This window comes from Hyla sarda, chromosome 1 (genome assembly GCF_029499605.1).
Source record: "Hyla sarda isolate aHylSar1 chromosome 1, aHylSar1.hap1, whole genome shotgun sequence".
NCBI lineage: Eukaryota > Metazoa > Chordata > Amphibia > Anura > Hylidae > Hyla > Hyla sarda.
Window position 1 is genome coordinate 467,373,723 of NC_079189.1, and position 21,686 is coordinate 467,395,408.

At 42.5% G+C, this 21,686-nt stretch overlaps 1 protein-coding gene across 3 annotated transcripts; it reads left to right on the top strand.

Moving 5' to 3' along the window:
* The first annotated feature begins 543 nt into the window (after nucleotides 1–543).
* On the top strand, nucleotides 544–21,424 carry MYL2 (myosin light chain 2). 3 transcript variants are annotated; one of them, XM_056552350.1, is made up of 7 exons: nucleotides 544–707; nucleotides 8,760–8,849; nucleotides 12,140–12,215; nucleotides 13,541–13,645; nucleotides 15,323–15,401; nucleotides 15,484–15,532; nucleotides 20,897–21,424. In XM_056552350.1, the coding sequence occupies exons 1-7, from the start codon at nucleotides 705–707 to the stop codon at nucleotides 20,996–20,998; spliced, it is 504 nt and encodes a 167-aa protein (XP_056408325.1). In that variant the 5' UTR covers nucleotides 544–704; the 3' UTR covers nucleotides 20,999–21,424. The 3 variants fall into 3 exon arrangements, with proteins under 3 accessions (XP_056408325.1, XP_056408326.1, XP_056408327.1); XM_056552351.1 differs by lacking the exons at nucleotides 544–707; nucleotides 8,760–8,849 and adding an exon at nucleotides 10,462–10,596; XM_056552352.1 differs by lacking the exons at nucleotides 544–707; nucleotides 8,760–8,849 and adding an exon at nucleotides 11,804–11,941.
* Nucleotides 21,425–21,686: the final 262 nt, after the last annotated feature.

The following is a 21,686-nucleotide window of genomic DNA, read 5'->3' on the forward strand; positions in this document are numbered from 1 at the left end:
TATCTGTATCTTGATAGAGTTTATGGACAAACACGACCTGTATAAGTAAATGATAAGCATCTAGTAGTGCAGTGGAAAGGTATGTCCATTGGGTTGTTTTTTATACTATGTATTAAAAACCTAAAAGTTAAATAAAATATATCTGGGGAAAAAAGAAAGAATGACTTATTTGTTTTATTTGTCATCAGTTCAGTCACCGTTAGAACAATACATATGTAGGCATTTACTGATACGCTGATACACTGTCACTCCCTTTCTTCTAATCCATACTGCCCTTTATATACCGTGTGGTACCACTGTAAATCAAGAATAAAAGCAAATGAGGAACAATTGCATGAAACTAAGTGCTGGTATTCTGCCAACAGTGTAACATCAGCAGCAATTGTCATGAGTCGTGTTCTCAGCCATCTGTTGTGGCATTGTTGCTTTAAATAAGATTGCATATGGGATGGAGCTACACAAGCATTATGTTTCGGTAACCTTCAGATCTTCTTTGTCTCACATATCATCAGTGCACAACAATGTGTCAAGACTTGAGACAAGGGAAAGGCTTGACTGAGGAGGGGGCTACCCTACACTGCCAAAAGTGGTCATGAGTTTATTTATAACTAGTAGGGGGGCTTATTTATTGTCTGTCTGGACAGTGCTCACAGATCAGGTCTAAGAAGTTGCCTGACAGTAACATCCCACGTACCAGCTGAACAATGGTAAGTAAAATATAGACATTTTTAACATTAATATATATTTATATCATCATTTAGTGGAAAGCAGTGGAAAGATGAAGATTCGATTATGTCAGGACTATTTTAGTTGACTAGTTGCAAATATTACTAAATTCCCAGTATAGTACTTGGCCGGCATTTATCATTGTAGGTGTAAGTGAAGCATTTATCACTGTAGGTGTAAGTGAAGCATTTTTCTACACCTGTGTGCTTATTTGTGTGCTGGTAATGTGTAGGAGAACCAAATTTATTAAACATCACAGAGCATTTGATAAATTTTGTGCAGGTCACATTTTCTGAAATTTCTCTCTTCACATTCACCAAAAAGCTAAGCTAAGTCTGGGCTGGTGTAGTTTTAGAGACTTTTCAGTAGCTTTGCGCCTTTTTTACGCCTTTTCACAAAAAGGTGCAGTTCATAAAACTCTTCCATATCATGTGTTTTGCCAGAATCAGTGGATTGCAACTCAAAATCAGCAGAAATGTGTAAACCAAAAGGCGCAAACAAAGGCGCAAAAAAAACCTGCTTGCGCCTTTTTTAGAAACAAAAAACAGTCTAAAGACAATGATAAATGTCAGCCATTGTCTTTAGACAGTTTTATGTGTCTAGAAAAGGCGAAAAAAAGGTGCAAGCAGGGTTTATTTGCACCTTTTGGTTTACACATTTCTGCTGATTTTGAGTCGCAATCCACTGATTTTGGCAATACACATGAAATGGAAGGGTTTTTATGAACTGCGCCTTTTTCGTGACAAGGCGCAAAAAAGGTGCAATGCCACTGAAAAGTCTCTAAAACTACACCAGCCCAAATTTAGCTTAGCTTTTTGGTGTATGTGAAGAGAGAAATTTCAGAAAATGTGACCTGCACAAAATTTATCATATGTTCTGTGACCATTTAATAAATGTGGTGCTCCTACACATTACCAGAAAAAAAGTGTAGAAAAATGCTTCACTTACACCTACAATGATAAATGCTTCACTTACACCTACAATGATAAATGCCGGCCTGTATGTACATTGGTTTTCTGTTCTATAATGTTGCGCTGTTTGTTGCGCAGTGGTTTTTTGTGAGCATATTTTGATAGAGCATTTCAAATTGTTTTCTATGTTATGGTGGTTGATGGATCCTTTTTTGCGGTGGATAGCAAAGTTATCGTGTCACCTTTTCATAACTCGAGCACTTTTTTTGTCGCACTACAGCATTATTTTGAGCAAACCTACACCATCAATGTAAAAAACAGAGTAAAACCGCACACCAACAATGATACATGTCCCTTGATGTCCATATTTGTATTTGTATTATATATACTTTCTAGTCATACAGTATATGTTGCAATATATATTAGGTACACAATATGTAAGTTTTTGGTGATTTTTGATAATTATTACCTCTCTGGATTAAAATGATCAAGTGTGATCCAAAGAGATCAATTTAACTTTACTGGACCTGCTTTATCATACTGACTCAGCACATCTATGCAATACCTACACAACCTAGGGATTTAAACAGGAACTGTGCAAAGCTTCATATCCCCTGCAGTTCCTATACAGATTAGGGCTCATCTATGTGGGTCCCAGCAGTGAGATACCCAGTACTTGAATTACATATTACAGACAATAATATTAAAGGGGTACTCCGGTGGGAAACTTTTGTTATTAAATGAACTGGTGCCAGAAAGTTAAACAGATTTGTAAATTACTTCTATAATTTTTTTTTAATCCTTTCAGTACATTTTAATCATAAAGAATCAGAAAGAGAAATGATACTCACCTGCCCTGATTCCCTGCAGCTGTCATTCCAATCGCTCCTAGTCTCCGTCACTCATTTCTGCCTTCTGGTACCATTTCTGCCTCCTGGTCAGAAACTGCCAGTTTCTTTTACACAGCTGTGACCCACCTTAGCCAGTCACAAGCTGCGAGGGTAGTTCCTGTGGGGTTGACACATAACAGGAACAAGGAAGCAGCAGTGAATGCTGGGGTCTGGAGATGTTAGAACAGTAGCTTTTTTTTCTTGGTCTGGAATACCCCTTTATTACCATAAAAAATTGTGATATGCTGATTTTAGAGTTCCTGATGCAACTTTTGAAGAGAGGTCACAATGTCACAATTCAGTATGTTTATAGAATTACTCAATTATCCCCTTATGTAGTTTTTTACTTTTCTGTTGATAATGATGTATGAGGACATCCCCTTAAGGGATAGTCTGGCAAAAAACAACGTATCGCCTATACACAGGATAGGTGATAAGTGTCTGATTGCAGGGAGGCCTGACCGCTGGGACCCCACAAAGTCTCCTTCCCGTCACCCCAACTCTCTGATATGACAGATGGCTCTCACTCCACTAATTTCTTTGGGATCGCCGGAGATGCCCAAGTACGGCACTCAGGTCTCTTCAGTGCTCCCATAGAATTAAATGGAGCATGTGCCATCTATAGTACGGACTCCTCTCAGAGAGACGGGCATCCGACTCTAATCCCCTATCCTGTGGAAAGAGGATAAGTTTTTTTTTTCTTTTTTTTCTGGACTACCCCTTTTATATACTAGACTGAAAACTTCTAAACAAGCAATCATTTATGGAGTGGAATGGAGAAAAATGTAGTTTTATATGATTACAGTATGATTACATCAATACAAAATGTATATAGTTTTGTTCTGCTTTACAACTGTGGACAGAAAATTGGTTTGTGGGGTCATATTCTGACTCCCATAACTTTTTTTATTCTTCCATCAACTGACTTTAGCACTTCTTGCAGGGTGAGCTGTAGTTTTTATTAGCATGTATGACTTTTATCATTTTTTTCCAATTTGAGAGGTCACCGTTTGAGTCCGGCCAGATCATTTCTGCCCCGTATCCGGTTTTGTGACCGGACCTAAAACCGTAGTATACTACAGTTTTAGGTCCGGTCACAAAACTGGATACGGGTCGAAAATAAGCCGACCGCAGTCGAACGGAGACTCCGGTTGGCTCATTAACCTCTTGGGGACGAAGGGTGTACAGGTACGCACTTGCTCTCTGGTACTTAAGGACCAAGGGCCTACCTGTACGCCCGTGGGAATTTGGGTCCCCGCTGCACGGCGGGCGGGGACCGGACCGGGGTGACTGCTGATATCTATCAGCAGGCACCCCGTGAAAAATGCCCAGAGGGGTCCTGAGAATCCCCCATGTCAGCGATCGCCGCAAATGTTTGCAGCTATTCCGGGTCATACGGGTCTCCAGTGACCGGAAAATAAGGGGGATCGGGGTTGTCCAAGACACTCACGATCCCCATGAAGGGATAGGAGTGAGGTGGCAAGGGTGCCACCCCTCCTATCCCTGCAATTGGTCGTCTAGAAGCGATGACCAATAGCAGATTGGGGGGTTAACTTTCTGTTTCCCCGTTCTGCCCACCCAGAATTGGCAGGGCAGAACGGGGAAACCGACAGGGACGGCGGTGATCGGTGGCAGAAGAGGACAGCGATGCGGCTGCCTGGATCCTACGGAAGCCGGTGAGTTGCCTAGCAACATCTGGAGGGCTACAGTCTGAGACCACTATACAGTGGTTTCTAAACTGTAGCCCTCCAGATGTTGCAAAACTACAACTCCCAGCATGCCCAGACAGCTGAACTGTCTGGTCATGCTGGGATTTGTAGTTTTGCAACATCCAGAGGGCCACAGTTTGGAGATCACTGTGCAGTGGTCTCTAAACTGTAGCCCTCTAGATCTTGCAAAACTACAACTCCTAGCATGCCCACACAGCAGTTTGCTGTCTGGTCATGCTGGGATTTGTAGTTTTGCAACATCCAGAGGGCCACAGTTTGGAGATCACTGTGCAGTGGTCTCTAAACTGTTGCCCTCCAGATGTTGCAAACAGCTGTCTCGGCATGCTGAGAGTTGTAGTTGCGTACCTCCAGCTGTTGCATAACTACATCTCCCAGCATGCCCTTCGGCGATCAGTACATGCTGGGAGTTGTAGTTTTGCAAAAGCTGGAGGCACAGTGGTTGGAAAATACTGAGTTAGGTAACAGAACCTAACTGTAGGTTTTCCAACCACTGTGCTTCCAGCTGTTGCAAAACTACAACTCCCAGCATGCACGGCCTGTCAGTACATGCTGGGAGTTGTAGTTTTGAAGCAGCTGGAGGATTGACCCCCCCCCCATGTGAATGTATAGGGTACATTCACATGGGCGGGTTTACAGTGAGTTTCCTGCTTCATATTTGATCTGCGGCAAATTTTTCGCCGCAGTGCAAACTCCTAGCGGGAAACTCACCGTAACCTGCCAGTGCGAATGTACCCTAAAAACACTACACTACATTAACACATAATAAAGGGTAAAACCCTACATATACACCCCCTTACACACCCCCCCCCCCCCCCAATAAAAATGAAAAAAGTATCGTACGGCAGTGTTTCCAAAACGGAGACTCCAGCTGTTGCAAAACAACAACTCCCAGCATTTCTGGACAGCCACTGACTGTCCAGGCATGCTGGGAGTTTAGCAACAGCTGGAGGCGCCCTGTTTGGGAATCACTGGCTTAGAATACCCCTATGTCCACCCCTATGCAAACCCTAATTTAGTCCTCAAATGCGCATGGCACTTTCTCACTTCGGAGCCCTGTTATATTTCAAGGAAACAGTTTAGGACCACATATGGAGTATTTCCGTACTCGGGAGAAATTGCACTACAAATTTTGGGGGGCTTTTTCTCCTTTTACCCCTTATGAAAAGGAAAAGTGTATAAAAAAATTTACACCAACATGCTGGTGTTACCCCATACTTTTTATTTTGACAAGCGGTAAAAGGAAAAAAAGACCCCCAAAATTTTGAACGCAATTTCTACTGAGTACAGAAATACCCCATATGTGGGCGTAAAATGCTCTGCAGGCGCACAACAAGGCTCCGGAGTGAGAGCGCACTATGTACATTTGAGACCTAAATTGGTGATTTGCACATGGGTGGCTGATTTTACAGGGGTTCTGACATAAATGCCAAAAAATAAATACCCACATGTGACCCCATTTTGGAAACTACACCCCTAACAGAATGAATAGTGAGCCTTAACACCCCACAGGTGTTTAAATAATTTTCATTAAATGGGAAAGTGGAAAAATAAAATTTCACTAAAATGCTGGCGTTACCCTAAATTGCTGGTGTTACCCTAAATTTTTCTTTTTCACAAGGGAAAATAGGAAAAAAGCCCCCCAAAATTTCTTCTGAGTAAGAACATACCCCATATGTGGATGTAAAGTGCTCTGCGGGTGCACTACAATACTCAGAATAGAAGGAGCGCCATTGGGCTTTTGGAGAGAAAATTTGTCCGGAATTGGAGGCCACGTGTGTTTACAAAGCCCCCATAGTGCCAGGACAATGGAAACCCCCACATGTGACCCCATTTTGGAAACAACACCCCTCAAGTAATGTATTAAGGGGTGCTGTGAGCATTTACGCCCCACAGGTGTCTGACAGATTTTTGGAACAGTGGTCCGTGAATATGAAAAATGTAATTTTTCATTTGCACAGCCCACTGTTCCAAAGATCTGTCACACGCCAGTGGAGTGTAAATACTCATTCCAAAATGGGGTCATATGTGGGGGGTCCACTGTTCTGGCACCACGGGGGGGGGGGGCGGGGGTCTGTAAGCGCACATGGCCCTTGACTTCCACTCCAAACTAATTCTCTCTAAAAGCTCAATGGCGGTCCTCCTCTTTTGAGCATTGTAGTGCGCCAGCAGAGCACTTGACGTCCACACATGGGGTATTTCCACACTCAGAAGAAATGGGGTTACAAATTTTGGGGGTCATTTTCTCCTATTACCCCTTGTAAAAATGTAAAATTTGGGGACAAACCAGCATTTTAGTGAAATTTTTTTTTTCCTTTATACATCCAACTTTAACAAAAAGTCGTCAAACACCTGTGAGATGTTAAGGCTCACTGTATCCCTTGTTACATTCCTTGAGGGCTGTAGTTTCCAAAATAGTATGTCATGTGGTGTTTTTGTGGGGGTTTTTTTGTGGGTTTTTTGATGTTCTGTCCATAGCGGTTTCCTAAATGCGACATGCCCCCCAAAAACCATTTCAGCAAAATTTGCTTTCCAAAAGCCAAATGTGACTCTTTCTCTTCTGAGCATTGTAGTTCGCCCGCAGAGCATTTTACGTCCTAACATGGGGTATTTCCATACTCAGAAGAGATGGTGTTACGAATTTTGGGGGGCATTTTCTCCCATTAACCTATGTAAAAATTGTAAATTTGGGGAAAAAAACTGCACTTTAGTGAAAAAAATGTTTTTTCATTTACACTGACTAACGAAAAGTCATCTAACACCTGTGGGGTGTTAAGGCTCACTGGACCCCTTGTTATGTGCCTTGAGGGGTGTTGTTTCCAAAATGGTATGCCATCTGGGGGATTTTCTGCTGTTCTGGCACCATAGGGGCTTCCTAAATGTGACATGCCCCCCAAAAACCATTTCAGCAAAATTCACTCTCCAAAATCCCATTGTTGCTCCTTCCCTTCTGAGCCCTCTACTGCACCCACCGAACACTTGACATACACATATGAGGTATTTCCTTGCTCAAGAGAAATTGGGTTACAAATTTTGGGGAGCTTTTTCTCCCCCAAAAAATTCAAAAACTGGGTCTGCAAGAACATGTGAGTGTAAAAAATCCACTTCAACTGAACTGGTCCCTGAAAAATTCAGATTTTGAATTTTTTTTCAAAATTGGAAAATTGCGGCAGAACTTTGAAGCCCTCTGATGTCTTCCAAATGTAAAAACATGTCAACTTTATGATGCATACATAAAGTAGACATATTGTATATGTGAATCAATATATCATTTATTTGGAATGTCTATTTTCCTTACAAGCAGAGAGCTTCAAAGTTAGAAAAATTCTAAAAAAAATTTACCTAGAAATGAGAAGTATCAACAAAAATGTACCACTAACATAAAGTAGAATATGTTTTGAAAAAACAATCTCGGAATCAGAATGAAGTAAAAGCATCCCAGAGTTATTAATGCTTAATAGTGACAGTGGTCAGATGTGCAAAAAAATGCTCTGGTCCTTAAAGGGGTATCCCAGGAAAAAACTTTTTTATATATATCAACTGGCTCCAGAAAGTTAAACAGATTTGCAAATTACTTCTATTAAAAAATCTTAATCCTTTCAGTACTTATGAGCTGATGAAGTTGAGTTGTTCTTCTCTGTCTAAGTGCTCTCTGATGACACGTGTCTCGGGAACCGCCCAGTTTAGAAGCTAATCCCCATAGCAAACCTCTTCTACTCTGTGCAGTTCCTGAGACAAGCAGAGATGTCAGCAGAGAGCACTGTTGCCAGACAGAAAACAACAACTCAACTTCAGCAGCTGATAATTATTGAAAGGATTAAGATTTTTTAATAGAAGTAATTTACAAATCTGTTTAACTTTCTGGAGCCAGTTGATATAAAAAAAAGTTTTTTCCTGGAATACCCCTTTAAGGTGAAAATGGACTTGGTCCTTGAGGGGTTAAAGTCAATGGATTTCAGCGCCGGTCCGACTGGGGTACGGGAGCACACGGTTCTGAGCACCCCAAAACACCTATTGTCTGGGATAGCTCTGCCTATTGGCAAAATAGGCAGCTGCCTAGAGCACTCTCTTGATGGGGGGTTCCACTCTGCCTGCTGCAAGAAAGTTAGACAACCAGCATCCGAACCACTCACTCAGCCAGCAGCATGAGGAAAAGGTTTCTTATAGTGTCACCCAGTAGTAAGCTAATTACATGTGGAGGGGGGCTTGTTACAGGGTATCACCCCAGTAGTAAGGTGGGGAGAGTCAATGGTGCAGCAAAATTAGCTTTTGCCTAGGGTGGCAAAAATCCTTGCACCAGCCCTGCCTACTGCTGCTATTTCATGCTGCATACCAGTTCAATGTCGGGTTATATATTGACATAAAATATTGGTTTCATTTTTTTTATTTGTACGTCACCTATTGTCTAAAATTAACCTTTTTTGCATGGAAATAGCCAAACAACAAAAGTAATATGTTTCCTTTGAATGATATTTTACATAAATATGTATCTAATCTTTCTCAAGTCTCCCAAGAAAGCAAAGAAGAGGGCAGAAGGTGCCAACTCCAATGTATTCTCCATGTTTGAGCAAACCCAGATTCAGGAATTTAAGGAGGTAAATGATGTGTGTAGGAAAATGGAACAATAATAAAGCTGATTTTACATTGTTTTAATCAGTGTCCAGTAGTATTCGTTATACTGTAAAATAAGTGTGGAGGTTCTATTGTATGCAATAAAATGATCTCTAGGCCCCAGTTACCTGGCATACATGGTCATCATATTTGCCATTAGGCCCTCATGGGCCTGTGCCTAGGGCAGCAGTGAGAGGGGCAGCACTTCAGTGAGTAAATAATAAATATGTTTGATGTGGATGCCATGCTGCGGCATTGAGAAAAAAATTCAATTGAATCTAGATGAGTTTGTGACTACTTCTGATTACTTTTTGTGTATATGGGTGAGATCCACAGTTAATATGCAACAAAATCTGCATATATTTGATATGCTTTTTGCTGAGTATTTGTGACAGATCTGCATGAAAAAAATTCCAGTGCCCATGGAATCACCTTAAAGGGGTATTCCAGGCAAAAACTTTTTTTTATATATCAACTGGCTCCGGAAAGTTAAACAGATTTGTAAATTACTTCTATTAAAAAATCTTAATCCTTCCAATAGTTATTAGCTTCTGAAGTTTTCTGTCTAACTGCTCAATGATGATGTCATGTCACGGGAGCTGTGCATGATGGGGGAATATCCCTTGCATGATGGGAGAATATCCCCATAGGAGCTGGACAGCTCCCAGGACGTGAGTCATCAGAAAGCAGTTAGACAGAAAACAGCAACTCAACTTCAGAAGCTAATAACTATTGGAAGGAATACCCCTTTAAGTGCCTAGGGCAGCACAAGCTGTAAATATGGCCCTGCTGGCAAAAGCATGTCAATTTGGCTTCAATTCGGGTTGTATTTCTCAGGTTTTCTGGATAGAATAGTGAAGACTTCTATGCTTTTCTATCAAGATGGATCCAGTAAAAAAAAAATATATATATCACATAATATATGTTTTTATAATGGGTACCTAAGTGGTCTTTGTCATAGGTTTACATTACATGTCTAAGAGGCCAGTCAGGTCTAACACGTCTAAGGGGCACTGATAATGTAGTGTGAAATCTGCTTTAGGATGGAATGAAATAGACTATGTATAGAATTGAACAGTTAGGTCTGAGTGTAAAGTGAAAATCACTTCGTGCCTTTAGACATTTTTCAGTTAGCATGGGTGTGCAGTAATAAAATGTAGCAAATTGTGCAAAATTTTTCACAATGACAGAGCTAACATATTTTATGTCAAGAACTGCACACATGTCAAGAAGTTTAGCTCATTTAAGGCTCTATTTAGGTGATATTTTTGGTAATATTTTTTCTAATTTTCCATTTTGCTATCTATAGAACCCACACAATCCAGCTCACCTCTCTCTCCCCCTGCGTCTCAGATGGTGTTGGGTAACACCCAAAGCCAAGCATGGAAACAAGAAAGGATGTCCAGTGCAGGAGGTGCGATTCCAATGCTTCATTAAATTAAAAGCAACAAGCAACATCAGGTAATGGCAAGTGTCATGTGGCACAATTCAGGTGTTTTGCACACCATTAATCGTATCAAAGGGTATGCATAACACCTGATACGTGTCACAGGACACTTGCCATTACCTGATGTTGCTTTTTATCTAACAAAGCCTTGGAATCTCACCTCCTCCGCTGGACATGCTTTCTTGTTTCCATTTTGCCATCTATATTTTATGATCCTAAAATCTTGCAGTTTCCATTCTTTCCACAAGGGCTAAAAATTACATGAGACTTCCAATTCTGTACAGGTAATTTCTGCCTTTCTCTTTATCAGAGACAGTAAAAGTTGACTGGTTCCCCACCATTCACAACAGAGAACAGCATCCCCCTCCCTGACTGCTGAGACTGACTATTCTCTAACACCCCAATTTTCAGACCCTCCCCTTTTAAATCCAGAGACCACACAACAATGTAAGCTTTTAAATGGGTGGTGGTTGGCCACAGCATTTATTATTTATATATATATATATATATATATATATATATATATATATATATATAACCAAATATTTAACTTTAGGCACTTTATCTGGTCGGTACTGCCACAGAGCCTCCAGTCAACACCAGACTGACCACCTTTCGCCTTCAATGACCACCCACTGTGACTTCACAAACACCAGCTGAAATGAATTAAATAACACAGAAAACACTGAGGAAAACAATGAACATAAACAAAACGGAGAGGGAGGATGGGACAAAACCGCTGGGTTCCAAAGAACGGGCGTGGGGGGGGGAAGTAGGGCTGGGGGAATGAAGTGCGCACAGGGAGTGCTGAAAATAAAGCAGGGGAAGGGTGCAAAAGACCTGAGAAAACTACAGGACAGGATTCGCCCAGCTCCAAAAGCACCCCCCCCCCCCCTAAGGACACTAGCAAGGGGAGGGGGAGAGCAGACTTACAGGTGTTTGTCTTAAAGGGAAACTGCTCATCAGTCAGGGGGCAAGCTGGATTAGGGACCGCTTGCCCCTCCAGTAGAATGACCTGTGAAAAGGTTACAGAGAATGCTCAGTAGAATCCTTTCTATTGCTTTTTATGTCTATGAGACTTGCCATAAACAATTTCACTAATTGCTTTTAAAAACTGCTCAGGCAAGATGGTAGTCCCCATTTTAATGTACAAAAAAAAAGCTTAATGTTTTAGTATCTGTCTCAGTGCTCCTATAGGAAAAGCAAAACAATCGGTAGTTATACTACGTTAAAGTTTACATAATTATTTATTTTCTATTGGGCTCCTTATTAGATCCAAACACCATGATAGAGTGCTGAACAAGAGACTGACCACAGTGGTCAAAATAGATGTTAAATGGGCAATGTCAGATCCGAAAACTTTTTATGTATTGTTACTGATGAAAATTAAAGACCTTTTGTAATATGTGCATATTTAATAAAGAAAATGGCTCCTGAGAATCCCACCACTAGGGGTCCCCATACCTACTGGGACACTAACCAGTCCTACAGCAGCATCAGGCTTGTCCATGAGTCATGGGCAAGAGATGACTCATGGATAAGGCTGCATGAGCAGACACACCAATCACCTCCCACCACCACAAGGGAGGGAAACGCCCCCTTCCCCTGAGACAATGTCAACACTGTGAGGTAATGAAAAGAGGTATTTATATAATACATATAGTTGATAGAGGCATAAAAATTGGATGTATATGGTCAGGATTAAGGACTGAGTAACATATTAATTTTAATAAAATAAAAAAATGTTGTCTGACAGGTATGCTTCAAAAATAGAGAAAATCCTTTTAATAAAACTGACTAACATGTATTTAATTCTTCTGTATTCAGGCATTTACCATCATGGACCAGAATAGAGATGGGTTCATTGATAAAGAAGATCTCAGAGATACCTTTGCAGCTTTAGGTAATAAGAGTCATGATTGTATATGCATCACATTCTCCTTCTGAGCAAGAAGAGGCTTGTGAAAAACATTCAAAGCATAACAAACACAGTCTGCTAATAAAACCACAACTGAGAACGGGCTGCCAGTTATATACGAGGAGTTCCAAGAATTATCCCACAAGTTAATCCTTCATTATTACATGCTGGATATTCAGTACATAAATGACTTAAATGTCACACATACCGCACTGCCATGTCTACACATGAAACTGTAACACTATCTGCATAATTGTGTAGGTTCTAGAACTCTCCATTTTCATTGGAGACTATACAGCTGTTATCAGTTTTACTATTAGATAAAAATAGTCAGTTTATCTCTCTAAAGGCAAACTCTTAGGTATTTGTCACCTGGGGAAGTAAACATTTTTAGGGTTTGGTCACACGTAACGGATCCGCAGCGTCTGCCTCTAGCCTGCTCGTAGTGGCAATACACGGTTATGAGCAGCCACACAGGGGGCCTGCGAGTCGCCAAGTCTACTCAGACATTGTGGAGCAGCTGCGATGTCTGAGTACACTGTACATGTGCAGTGCACTCAGACATCGTGGCTACTCCGCGATGTCAGCCGCAATGTCAGAGTGCATTCGCCAACTCACAGGCCCCCTGTGGTTTGCCGCTGTGAGCAGGCCATGGGCGGAGCGAGGCCGGGGAACAAGGGATGGCAACAGCTGGAGGCTCAAAATGGGTCAGGTGACTGGCGGATCTGCGCTGTAAAATACGCTGCGGATCCGTTATGTGTGACCCTACCCTTAGGGTGCATTCACACACACAGGATTTGACGTTGTAAAATCCACAACTGTAGAATTCTTATGTACTTCAAACTGTAGATATTACAACTGCTGATTCACAATTGTGAATCCGATTTGTGTGAATGCACCCTTAGGGTAGTGTCACACATAGCGCATCCACAGCGTATATCCCCCTACAGATGCACCAACATCAGTCACTAGAGCGTGCTCCCTGCTTCGTCCAGCGGTGACAGTGACTGGCGTCGGCGTATTTGACGCTGCGTGTGGCCGTACCCTTGAAGGGTGTTATCCAGCATTAGAAAAACAGAACTGATTTCTTTAAAAAATCACACTTGTCTTCAGTATGTGTGGTTTAGCATCTCCATTAAGGTGAATGGAAAAGAGACGAGCTCTGTTTTTCTAATACTGAAAACCATTTAAAATTTATAGGTAATTTATACATTCCACATCAAGAAGGGTGCAAACTTGCTACACTTTTAGACAATGCGTGACACATATTTGTTGTATTATAGTACACCCATATTGCTATGTCTTCAAAGGTCGTCTGAATGTGAAAAATGAAGAACTGGAAGAAATGTTAAAAGAAGCTCCGGGACCAATCAATTTCACTGTGTTCTTAACAATGTTCGGAGAAAAGTTGAAAGGTCTGTATTTTATAAATTCTACCAAGAGTCTATAGAGAGTTATCCAAGATGTATCCAAGTTTCCTAGGGTACTCACATGCATTGCTTCAGTACAAGGAAGTCCAATTTTTTGTTTGTATCATAATTTTTATTGAGTTTTTCAAGCCTTACACAAATAAGTGTAAAAATACATAACAACAATCCGTAAAACAAATCAAAATAAATACCAAATGGGGATGAGTAAGCAGAACTCCATTACTGCTCTGTAAATCACTTGAGTTCAAGTTCCCATTTAGCCTTTAAGATATCTGGTGTGGCTGAGTACGATTTACGTTGTAAGGTATAACTATACAATGTGCCCTTTCTAAAGCCATTGAGCTGAGATGACCATTTCAGTAGGTAAGAGTCAGGGATTGAAGAGGGGCTTATAGTGACATTTCTTAACACGCATGCCTAACCTTAGTTACAAATGTACAACACAAAGAGAGAAACATAGCCGCACTTCCACCATTTGTATTTTGATCTACTTGCTTCTCAGCATAATTTAAAAAAAAAAAACAGGTTGTTCGCATACATTTTGATCAAAAAAGTACAAGTTCACTCGCCACATCAAGACCACCTAGTCAGAGTGGTTCCCTAACCTAACACTGGCGTAGCGCCGGGTGGCGACCACTGCCTCCGAGACACCATGCTCACAGGGGGAAAGACCCAGTGGCCAGGCAGCCCCACTGCAGCCCGACCAAGCCCCTGGCTGTGGGCTGCACCACCCCACAGCTTAACCTTAGCTACATTGACATTACTAAAGGTTTTGGCCATAACTCCATGAGCCACCTTGCCCCTTCACTCATTTCAGAGTTTGGTATCTAAAAAATTATTATCACACAAAGACAGCATAAAGAAAGAGCAGCATTGTGCAAATATTCTGCTCAACAAGCACAATAATGCATTTTTGGGTCCTTAAATGAGTATTCCAGGGAATTATTTGTCTTTCTAACTGTACTTAAGCACCAGTTCGAACAAAAGTACTTCTGGTCGTTCCCATTCTTATTGCAAGTTATGTAGTTCTCTCATCATATGATTTAAGGATTTGTATTAAAGAATTGGGGGAGGAAATCTGGTAGGGGATAGGGGATAAGTGTTTGATCACGTGTACGGGGCCAAGGCTCCTCCGCAACTCTCCCATGCTGGAGGCATGCCGGCCACAGCATGACGCCGCGGCCGACATGCCTCCTCCATGTAGTTCTATGGGAGAGGTGGGGATGCAGAGTTCATGCTTCCTCACCTCTCCCATAGAGCTGTATGGGGAAGGGTGTGGAGGGGGCGTACCTGAATTAGCTGCAGAACAGCACGGCAATGCCGGTGCCTCGTTTGGGAGATCCCGGGCGTCTGACCGCTGGGATAGGGGATAAGTGTATTTAAGCTGCAGATGTCCTTTAAGAGAGACAAGAGAGTGTATACTCTTACCCTATTATAGGTTACTGCATTAATCTGGAATAGTCTTTATTAAATGGCTCATGGCTAATGGTCTTTTTGGTTATAGTAATCTCCAAATAGCTGCTATTATAATGGTGGAATGGTAGTTGATATTTTGTTTTAATGACATATAACTATTAATAAGGATAATTTAAATATAACTATTGTATAACTATAACTAATAAGATGTTTAAATAGTGAATTAATATGTGATAAAACTTACAGGGGCTGATCCAGAGGAGACAATTCTAAATGCATTCAAAGTGTTTGACCCTGAAGGCAGTGGCCTTCTCAAATCAGATTAGTAAGTACAGGTGTCTGCGGTGCTGGTGCTGGTATTCTATTCTGAGCTGTCTTTTAACTCATCTTTTTTGTTTTATTTTTAGCATAAGAGAAATGCTTATGACTCAGGCTGAGAGGTTCTCAAGTGAAGAGGTACAATTTTAAGCTCAATTTCCATACTTATTTATGACTGAATAAACACAATCTGGAATATTTTTCCTATTTTGGTGTTATAAGAATGAACATCCTTTAGTGGGTTTAATAACGTCAGAATTTCTTACTTGCATTAACCCCATCATGCTGTTCATTGCCACATAGCATTAAAGGGGACTTGCTACTGATATAATGCCTGTCGATAAGCACTATTAGACTTTATGGATGTCCTAGTAGAGTTCCCTGTTAGAAACTTTCCTGTATTTCTGTATAAAGATCATTTGAATGGATGCCACATTTACACACTACCCACACAATTTACCCTGGCAATAACAGATGCATAGCAGCCAGCTCATCGTCAATGGATCCTCATTTAGAGAAGGTCTATTGTCTAATATTGTTGCTGAAAACAAAGGTACTAGCATATAATACACTGCTCAAAAAATTAAGGGAACATTTAAACAACACAATATAACTCCAAGTCAATCACACTTCTGTGAAATCTCACTGTCCACTCAGGAAGCAACACTGATTGACAATCAATTTCACATGCTGTTGTGCAAATGGGACAGCCATCAGGTGGAAATTATAAGTAATTAGCAAGGCATCCCCAATAAAGGAGTGGTTCTGCAAGTGGTGGTGACCACTTCTCAGTTCCTACACTTCCTGGCAGATGTTTTGGTCACTTTTGAATGCTGGCGGTGCTTTCACTCTAGTGGTAGCATGAGACTGAGTCTATAACCCACACAAGTGGCTCAGGTAGTGCAGCTCATCCAGGATGGCACATCAATGCGAGCTGTAACAAGAAGGTTTGCTGTGTGTGTCAGCATAGTGTTCAGAGCATGGAGACGCTACCAGGAGACAGGTCAGTACATCAGGAGACGTGGAGGCAACAACCCAGCAGCAGGCCGCTACCTCCGCCTTTGTGCAAGGAGGCGCAGGAGGAGAACTGCCAGAGCCCTGCAAAATGACCTCCAGCAGGCCACAAATGTGCATGTGTCCACTCAAATGGTCAGAAACAGACTCCATGAGGGAGTTATGAGGGCCTGATGTCCACAGGTGGGGGTTGGGCTTACAGCCCAACACTGTGCAGGACGTTTGGCATTTGCCAGAGAACACCAAGATTGGCAAATGTTACAGTTGCGCTGCAGCCGAACTCACCAGCCGTGAGCGCTTTCTGTCCCTGCTGCCAGCGGGGCTGAGATTCGCATTGCGGGACGCACCCATTGTCACTTACGGTCCTGTGTCTCTGTTCCATGTGTCCCTGCAGCTCCGGCGCGCGCACGCCTTAGAAGGTAGAGGCATGTGCTCACTTTCTTAAAGGGCTGGCCCCCAATTAGTTCTAGCACATGCACCTGTGATTTATGTATCTGCCCCTCCCTGTTCCCGGGGTGGATCTTTGGTATTCCTTGGTTGTCTTTGGTTGTCTTGCCTTAGTGAAGTCTTGTTCCCAGAGTCTGTGTATCTCTTCCTAGTTCCTTCCTATCTGGTACCCATGTTCTTGCCCTGTCCTGTTTTCATTCTAGCACCTCCTGCCTGCCACGTCCTGTCTGCCACGTCCTGTCTGCCACTTCCTGCCAATCTCTGTTTGTGCCACATCACCCCCCAGCTACATGTATGGACGAGTCGTGCCAGGGGTAGCGACCTGGGTGTCACCTGCCGCAGCAAGACCCTCCCGCTTTGGGGTGGACTCTGGTGAAAACCAGTGGCACCTTAGACCCCACTCCCTAGCACGGCTCAAGTATCCTTCCACACAGGCCCAGAGGATCCACCACCTGCTGTCCACCTGCCATAATTCCTAACAGTAAGATCCGGCCGTGGATTCCGCTGGGGTTCTTTTGTCAGATTTTTTGGGTCTTTTCAATCCGGCCTTGGATTCTGCTGAAGTACCTCTGCCCGAAGTTCTTTCCGCTGTCGAGGGCCGTCAAGCGCAACAACTGAAGTTACTTTCAGCGGTGATGCAACAGCTTTTGGCCTTGCAACAGCAGCAGGTACCACAATCTGGCCCACTATCAGTTCTTGCAGTGTCTCCTGGTTCCCAACCATGCCTGTCTGTACCTCGTCTGGAGTCCCAACATCCTTCCTTGCTACCAACTTTGACTCTTGCCGAAGAGGCTATGGATGTTATCTGTTTGCACCTTCTGGCTCCTGCAGTGTCTCCTGGTTCCCAGCCTTGCCTGTCTGTACGTCGTCTGGTTTCTCAACATCCTTACTTGCTACCAACTTCGCCTCTTGTCGAAGAGGCAATGGATTTGGACCTTCTTGCATTTTGCCAAGTTCATTGTCTTGTTTTTCTTGTGCTGTCTTCTGTAAATTTTTTCTCTCCAGGTGCTCATCTTAGAAGACGTAAGACTCTTTGCCAGAAGCCTGTTAGTTACTTTAAGCCTTTGCCCTGTCCAGTGCCCCCCTGGTCTCAGGTATTAGGAACTCTTTGAGTTCCAAAGAAGAGGGGAGACCAAAGGGGTGGGGGGTAATGTTACAGTTGCCAGTTGCGCTCCGGCCGGACTCGCTTTCTGTCCCCGCTGCCGGAGGGGCTGAGATTCGCATTGCGGGATGTGCCCGCATGCAAATCTCAGCCCGTTGTCACTTACGGTCCTGTGTCTCTGTTCCATGTGTCCCCGCAGCTCCAGTGCACGTACCTCTGCTTTCTAGGGCGTGCGCGCACCGGAGCTCACTTTCTTAAAGGGCCAGCACCCAATTAGTTCTAGCCCCTCCCTGTTTCCGTGGGCGGATCTTTGGTATTCCTTGGTTGTCTTGCCTTAGTGAAGTCTTGTTCCCAGAGTCAGTGTATCTGTTCCTAGTTCCGTCCTATCCGGTACCCATGTTCCTGCCGTCCTGTTGTCATTCTGCCACGTCCTGCCTGCCATGTCCTGTCAGTCACGTCCTGTCAGCCACGTCCTGCCAGTCTCTGCCTGTGCCACGTCACCCCCCCCCCCCCAGCTACCTGTGTAGATGAGTCGTGCCAGGGGTAATGACACGACCTGGGTGCCACCTGCCGCAGCAAGACCATCACGCTTTGCGGTGGGCTCTTGTGAAAACTAGTGGCACCTTAAACCCCGCACCATGGCATTGCTCAAGTCTCCTTCCACACAGGCCCAGATGATCCACCACCTGTTGTCCACCTGCCGTGATTCCTAACAGCAAATTCGCCACTGGCACATTGTGCTCTTCACAGATGAAAGCAGGTTCACACTGAGCACATGTGACAGACATGACAGAGTCTAGAGACACCATAGAGAATGTTCTGCTGCCTGCAACATCCTCCAGCATGACCAGTTTAGCGGTGGGTCAGTAATGTTGTGGGGTAGCATTTTGGTGTGGGGGGGGGGGGGCACACAGCCCCCCATGTGCTTGCCAGAGGTAGCCTGGCTGCCATTAGGTACTGAGATGAGATCCTCAGACCCGTTGTGAGACCATATGCTGGTGCGGTTGGCCCTGGGTTCCTCCTAATGCAAGACAATGCTAGACCTCATGTGGCTGGAGTGTGTCAGCAGTTCCTGCAAGAGGAAGGCATTGATGCTATGGACTGGCCCACTTGTTCCCCAGACCTGAATCCGATTGAGCACATCTGGGACATCATGTCTCGCTCCATCCACCGACGCCACGTTGCACCACAGACTGTCCAGGAGTTGGCGGATGTTTTAGTCCAGGTATGGGAGGACATCCCTCAGGAGACCATCTGCCAGCTCATCAGGAGCATGCACAGGCATCGTAGGGATGTCATACGGGCACGTGGAGGCCACACACACTACTGAGCCTCATTTTGACTTGTTTTAAGGACATTACATCAAAGTTAGATCAGCCTGTAGTGTGGTTTTCCACTTTGATTTTGAGTGTGACTCCATATCCAGACCTCCATGGGTTGATAAATTTGATTTCCATTGATAATCTTTGTGTGATTTTGTTGTCAGCACATTCAACTATGTAAAGATGAAAGTATTTCATACAATTAGTTCATTCAGATCTAGGATGTGTTATCTTAGTGTTCCCTTTATTTTTTTTTGAGCAGTGTAGTTAGGAGCCATATGGTAGACTAATCTGTGTAAGGATAACTCTGAAGCCTAGAAAAAATAAATCAGTTTTCTACATCCATCTCACAAACAAAGGCAATTTTATTTCTAATATTTAGTGTTACAGGGTAGTAAGGAATGAATTGATTCCAGGATGAACATTTTAAGACATCTTGACACCAGAACTCAGTGCTAGAAAAATAGTAATTGGTTCCAAATTCTTAAAATCTCAACCCAAAAAAAATTAATAAAATTAAGATGAAGGAAAAATGACAAGATAACTTAACTAATCCAAATAAATAAACTCCTTACATAGAAAAGTCAGAAATAGCTGATAGCAACCATAAATCTATAGGCATCTAAAGATGCAGCTAGTCCTGGCACAGGGAGAGAGCATTGCAGTACCACACTATACTCTAGTGCTCATTCTGATTGGTCAGATCTTCCAAGCCATGGATCAGTATTGTTTCTGGCATTGTATATTGAGTATGGTTCTAAGTTTCAATGGTCCAGGAAAGACCAGTACTGACATTTTTTTTTTTACGCATGCATTATCCGTAACCAGCAAAACTAAATAAAATATAAAAAAAATATGTATTACGACGTGTGAACTTAGCCTGTGATAAATCTGGCGTGTTTTTAAACTGTCCAATCTAAGTTTACACAGTATATTTTTAAGACAGTTTTAGTAAATCTGGGATATTGTGAACAGAAAGACGCTACAAAAAAAAGTTCTCAATCTGGAGGATCCATTTAGAGTATGTATTGCTAAATCAATTTCAATGGGTCATATTGAGGGACATTTATCAATGTTTGCTTATGTATTCTTTTTTTTAGTAATTTTTTCCTTACTTTTTTTTTTGCTTATGTGCGACGTATTTATCAACTGGTTTCAGCCTGTTGATAATTTTCTTTCACGTAAGCAATTTTTCCTTTTTTACTTTGGTAGTAGCTTTTTCTGCTCCATGTTTGAGCTGGAGTAAATTTAGTCAATTTTTAACCCTGTTGCGACTTTTTTTTGCGCAGTTGCGACTGTCGCAGTTAATAAATATCTGACTACCCGTAGTCCATTTTAAAATTATTACTACGTAGTTAATTTTTGGAAAACTTGCTTTTCTCGCTTTCCAGTCAAAATGTCGCATGAAAAATCACGTAGTCGCAGTTGTGACAATTTTGCGACAATTATAGTAAAGAAAACCTGACTAAACCCGTTGATAAATGTCCATAATAGTGCTTAATTTTCCCTAGGTGTCAGAGGACCCTTTTGACAAAAAACAATCCGAATCTTTACCAGAAACAAAAATAGAAGCACAAAGTTCTTGCCTTTCACTTGTTTTTTTTCCATCTATTACAGGTTGACCAGATGTTCACAGCTTTCCCACCTGATGTGACTGGAAACTTAAACTACAAAAACCTTGTGCATATCATCACCCATGGTGAAGAGAAAGAGGAATAAACATTGACTGTCACATAACATCCTGGTGATCATTTTATCTTTTATTACTGGTATAAATCCTTATGGCACAGGAAATCATGAACAATCCGCAGGATTTTTAATAACATTGTAAGCTTATAGGATGTAGAGACATCCTACCATCCTGAGAATACATGCCTCAGAAACATCAGTTATAGAACATCTTTTTAACATATGATAATAAACGTTATTTGGATATCTATACATTAAATATATTTCTATGTATGTATGTATCTCTTATTCATCTTTATAGAACTTCTTCATCTAAAAAACACAGAATGTGGTAGCATAAGAAAATGTGGCCCCTCTATCCACTGTACTTGATATATAATTTATTATCAGTGCTGTAGCTATAAGGGTCACAGCAATTGTCACTAGGTGCCAAAGTCGAGAGCCTTCTGCACTAAATCTGACAACCAGTCTGCTTAAAGGGGTATTCTGGGCAAGAACATCTTATCCCCTATCCAAAGAATATGGGATAAGATGTCTGATCGCGGGAGGCCCACTGCTGTGACCCCCCCGCAATCTCCCTCCAGCACCTGCATTCTATGCGGGACTGCGTCTCCAGTTTCGAAAACCTCCAGGTTTTCGGGACTGGAGACGTGATGTAACGCCTTGATGTCACACCGCGCCCCCTCCATTTATGTCTATGGGGGGAGTAATGCCCCCC

What these genes read in the sequence shown, in the direction of transcription:
- MYL2 (XM_056552350.1), top strand. An exon ending in AGATACCTTTGCAGCTTTAG is followed by an intron (nt 12,216 to 13,540) that starts GTAATAAGAGTC and finishes ATGTCTTCAAAG; the next exon opens with GTCGTCTGAATGTGAAAAAT. An exon ending in GTTCGGAGAAAAGTTGAAAG is followed by an intron (nt 13,646 to 15,322) that starts GTCTGTATTTTA and finishes TAAAACTTACAG; the next exon opens with GGGCTGATCCAGAGGAGACA.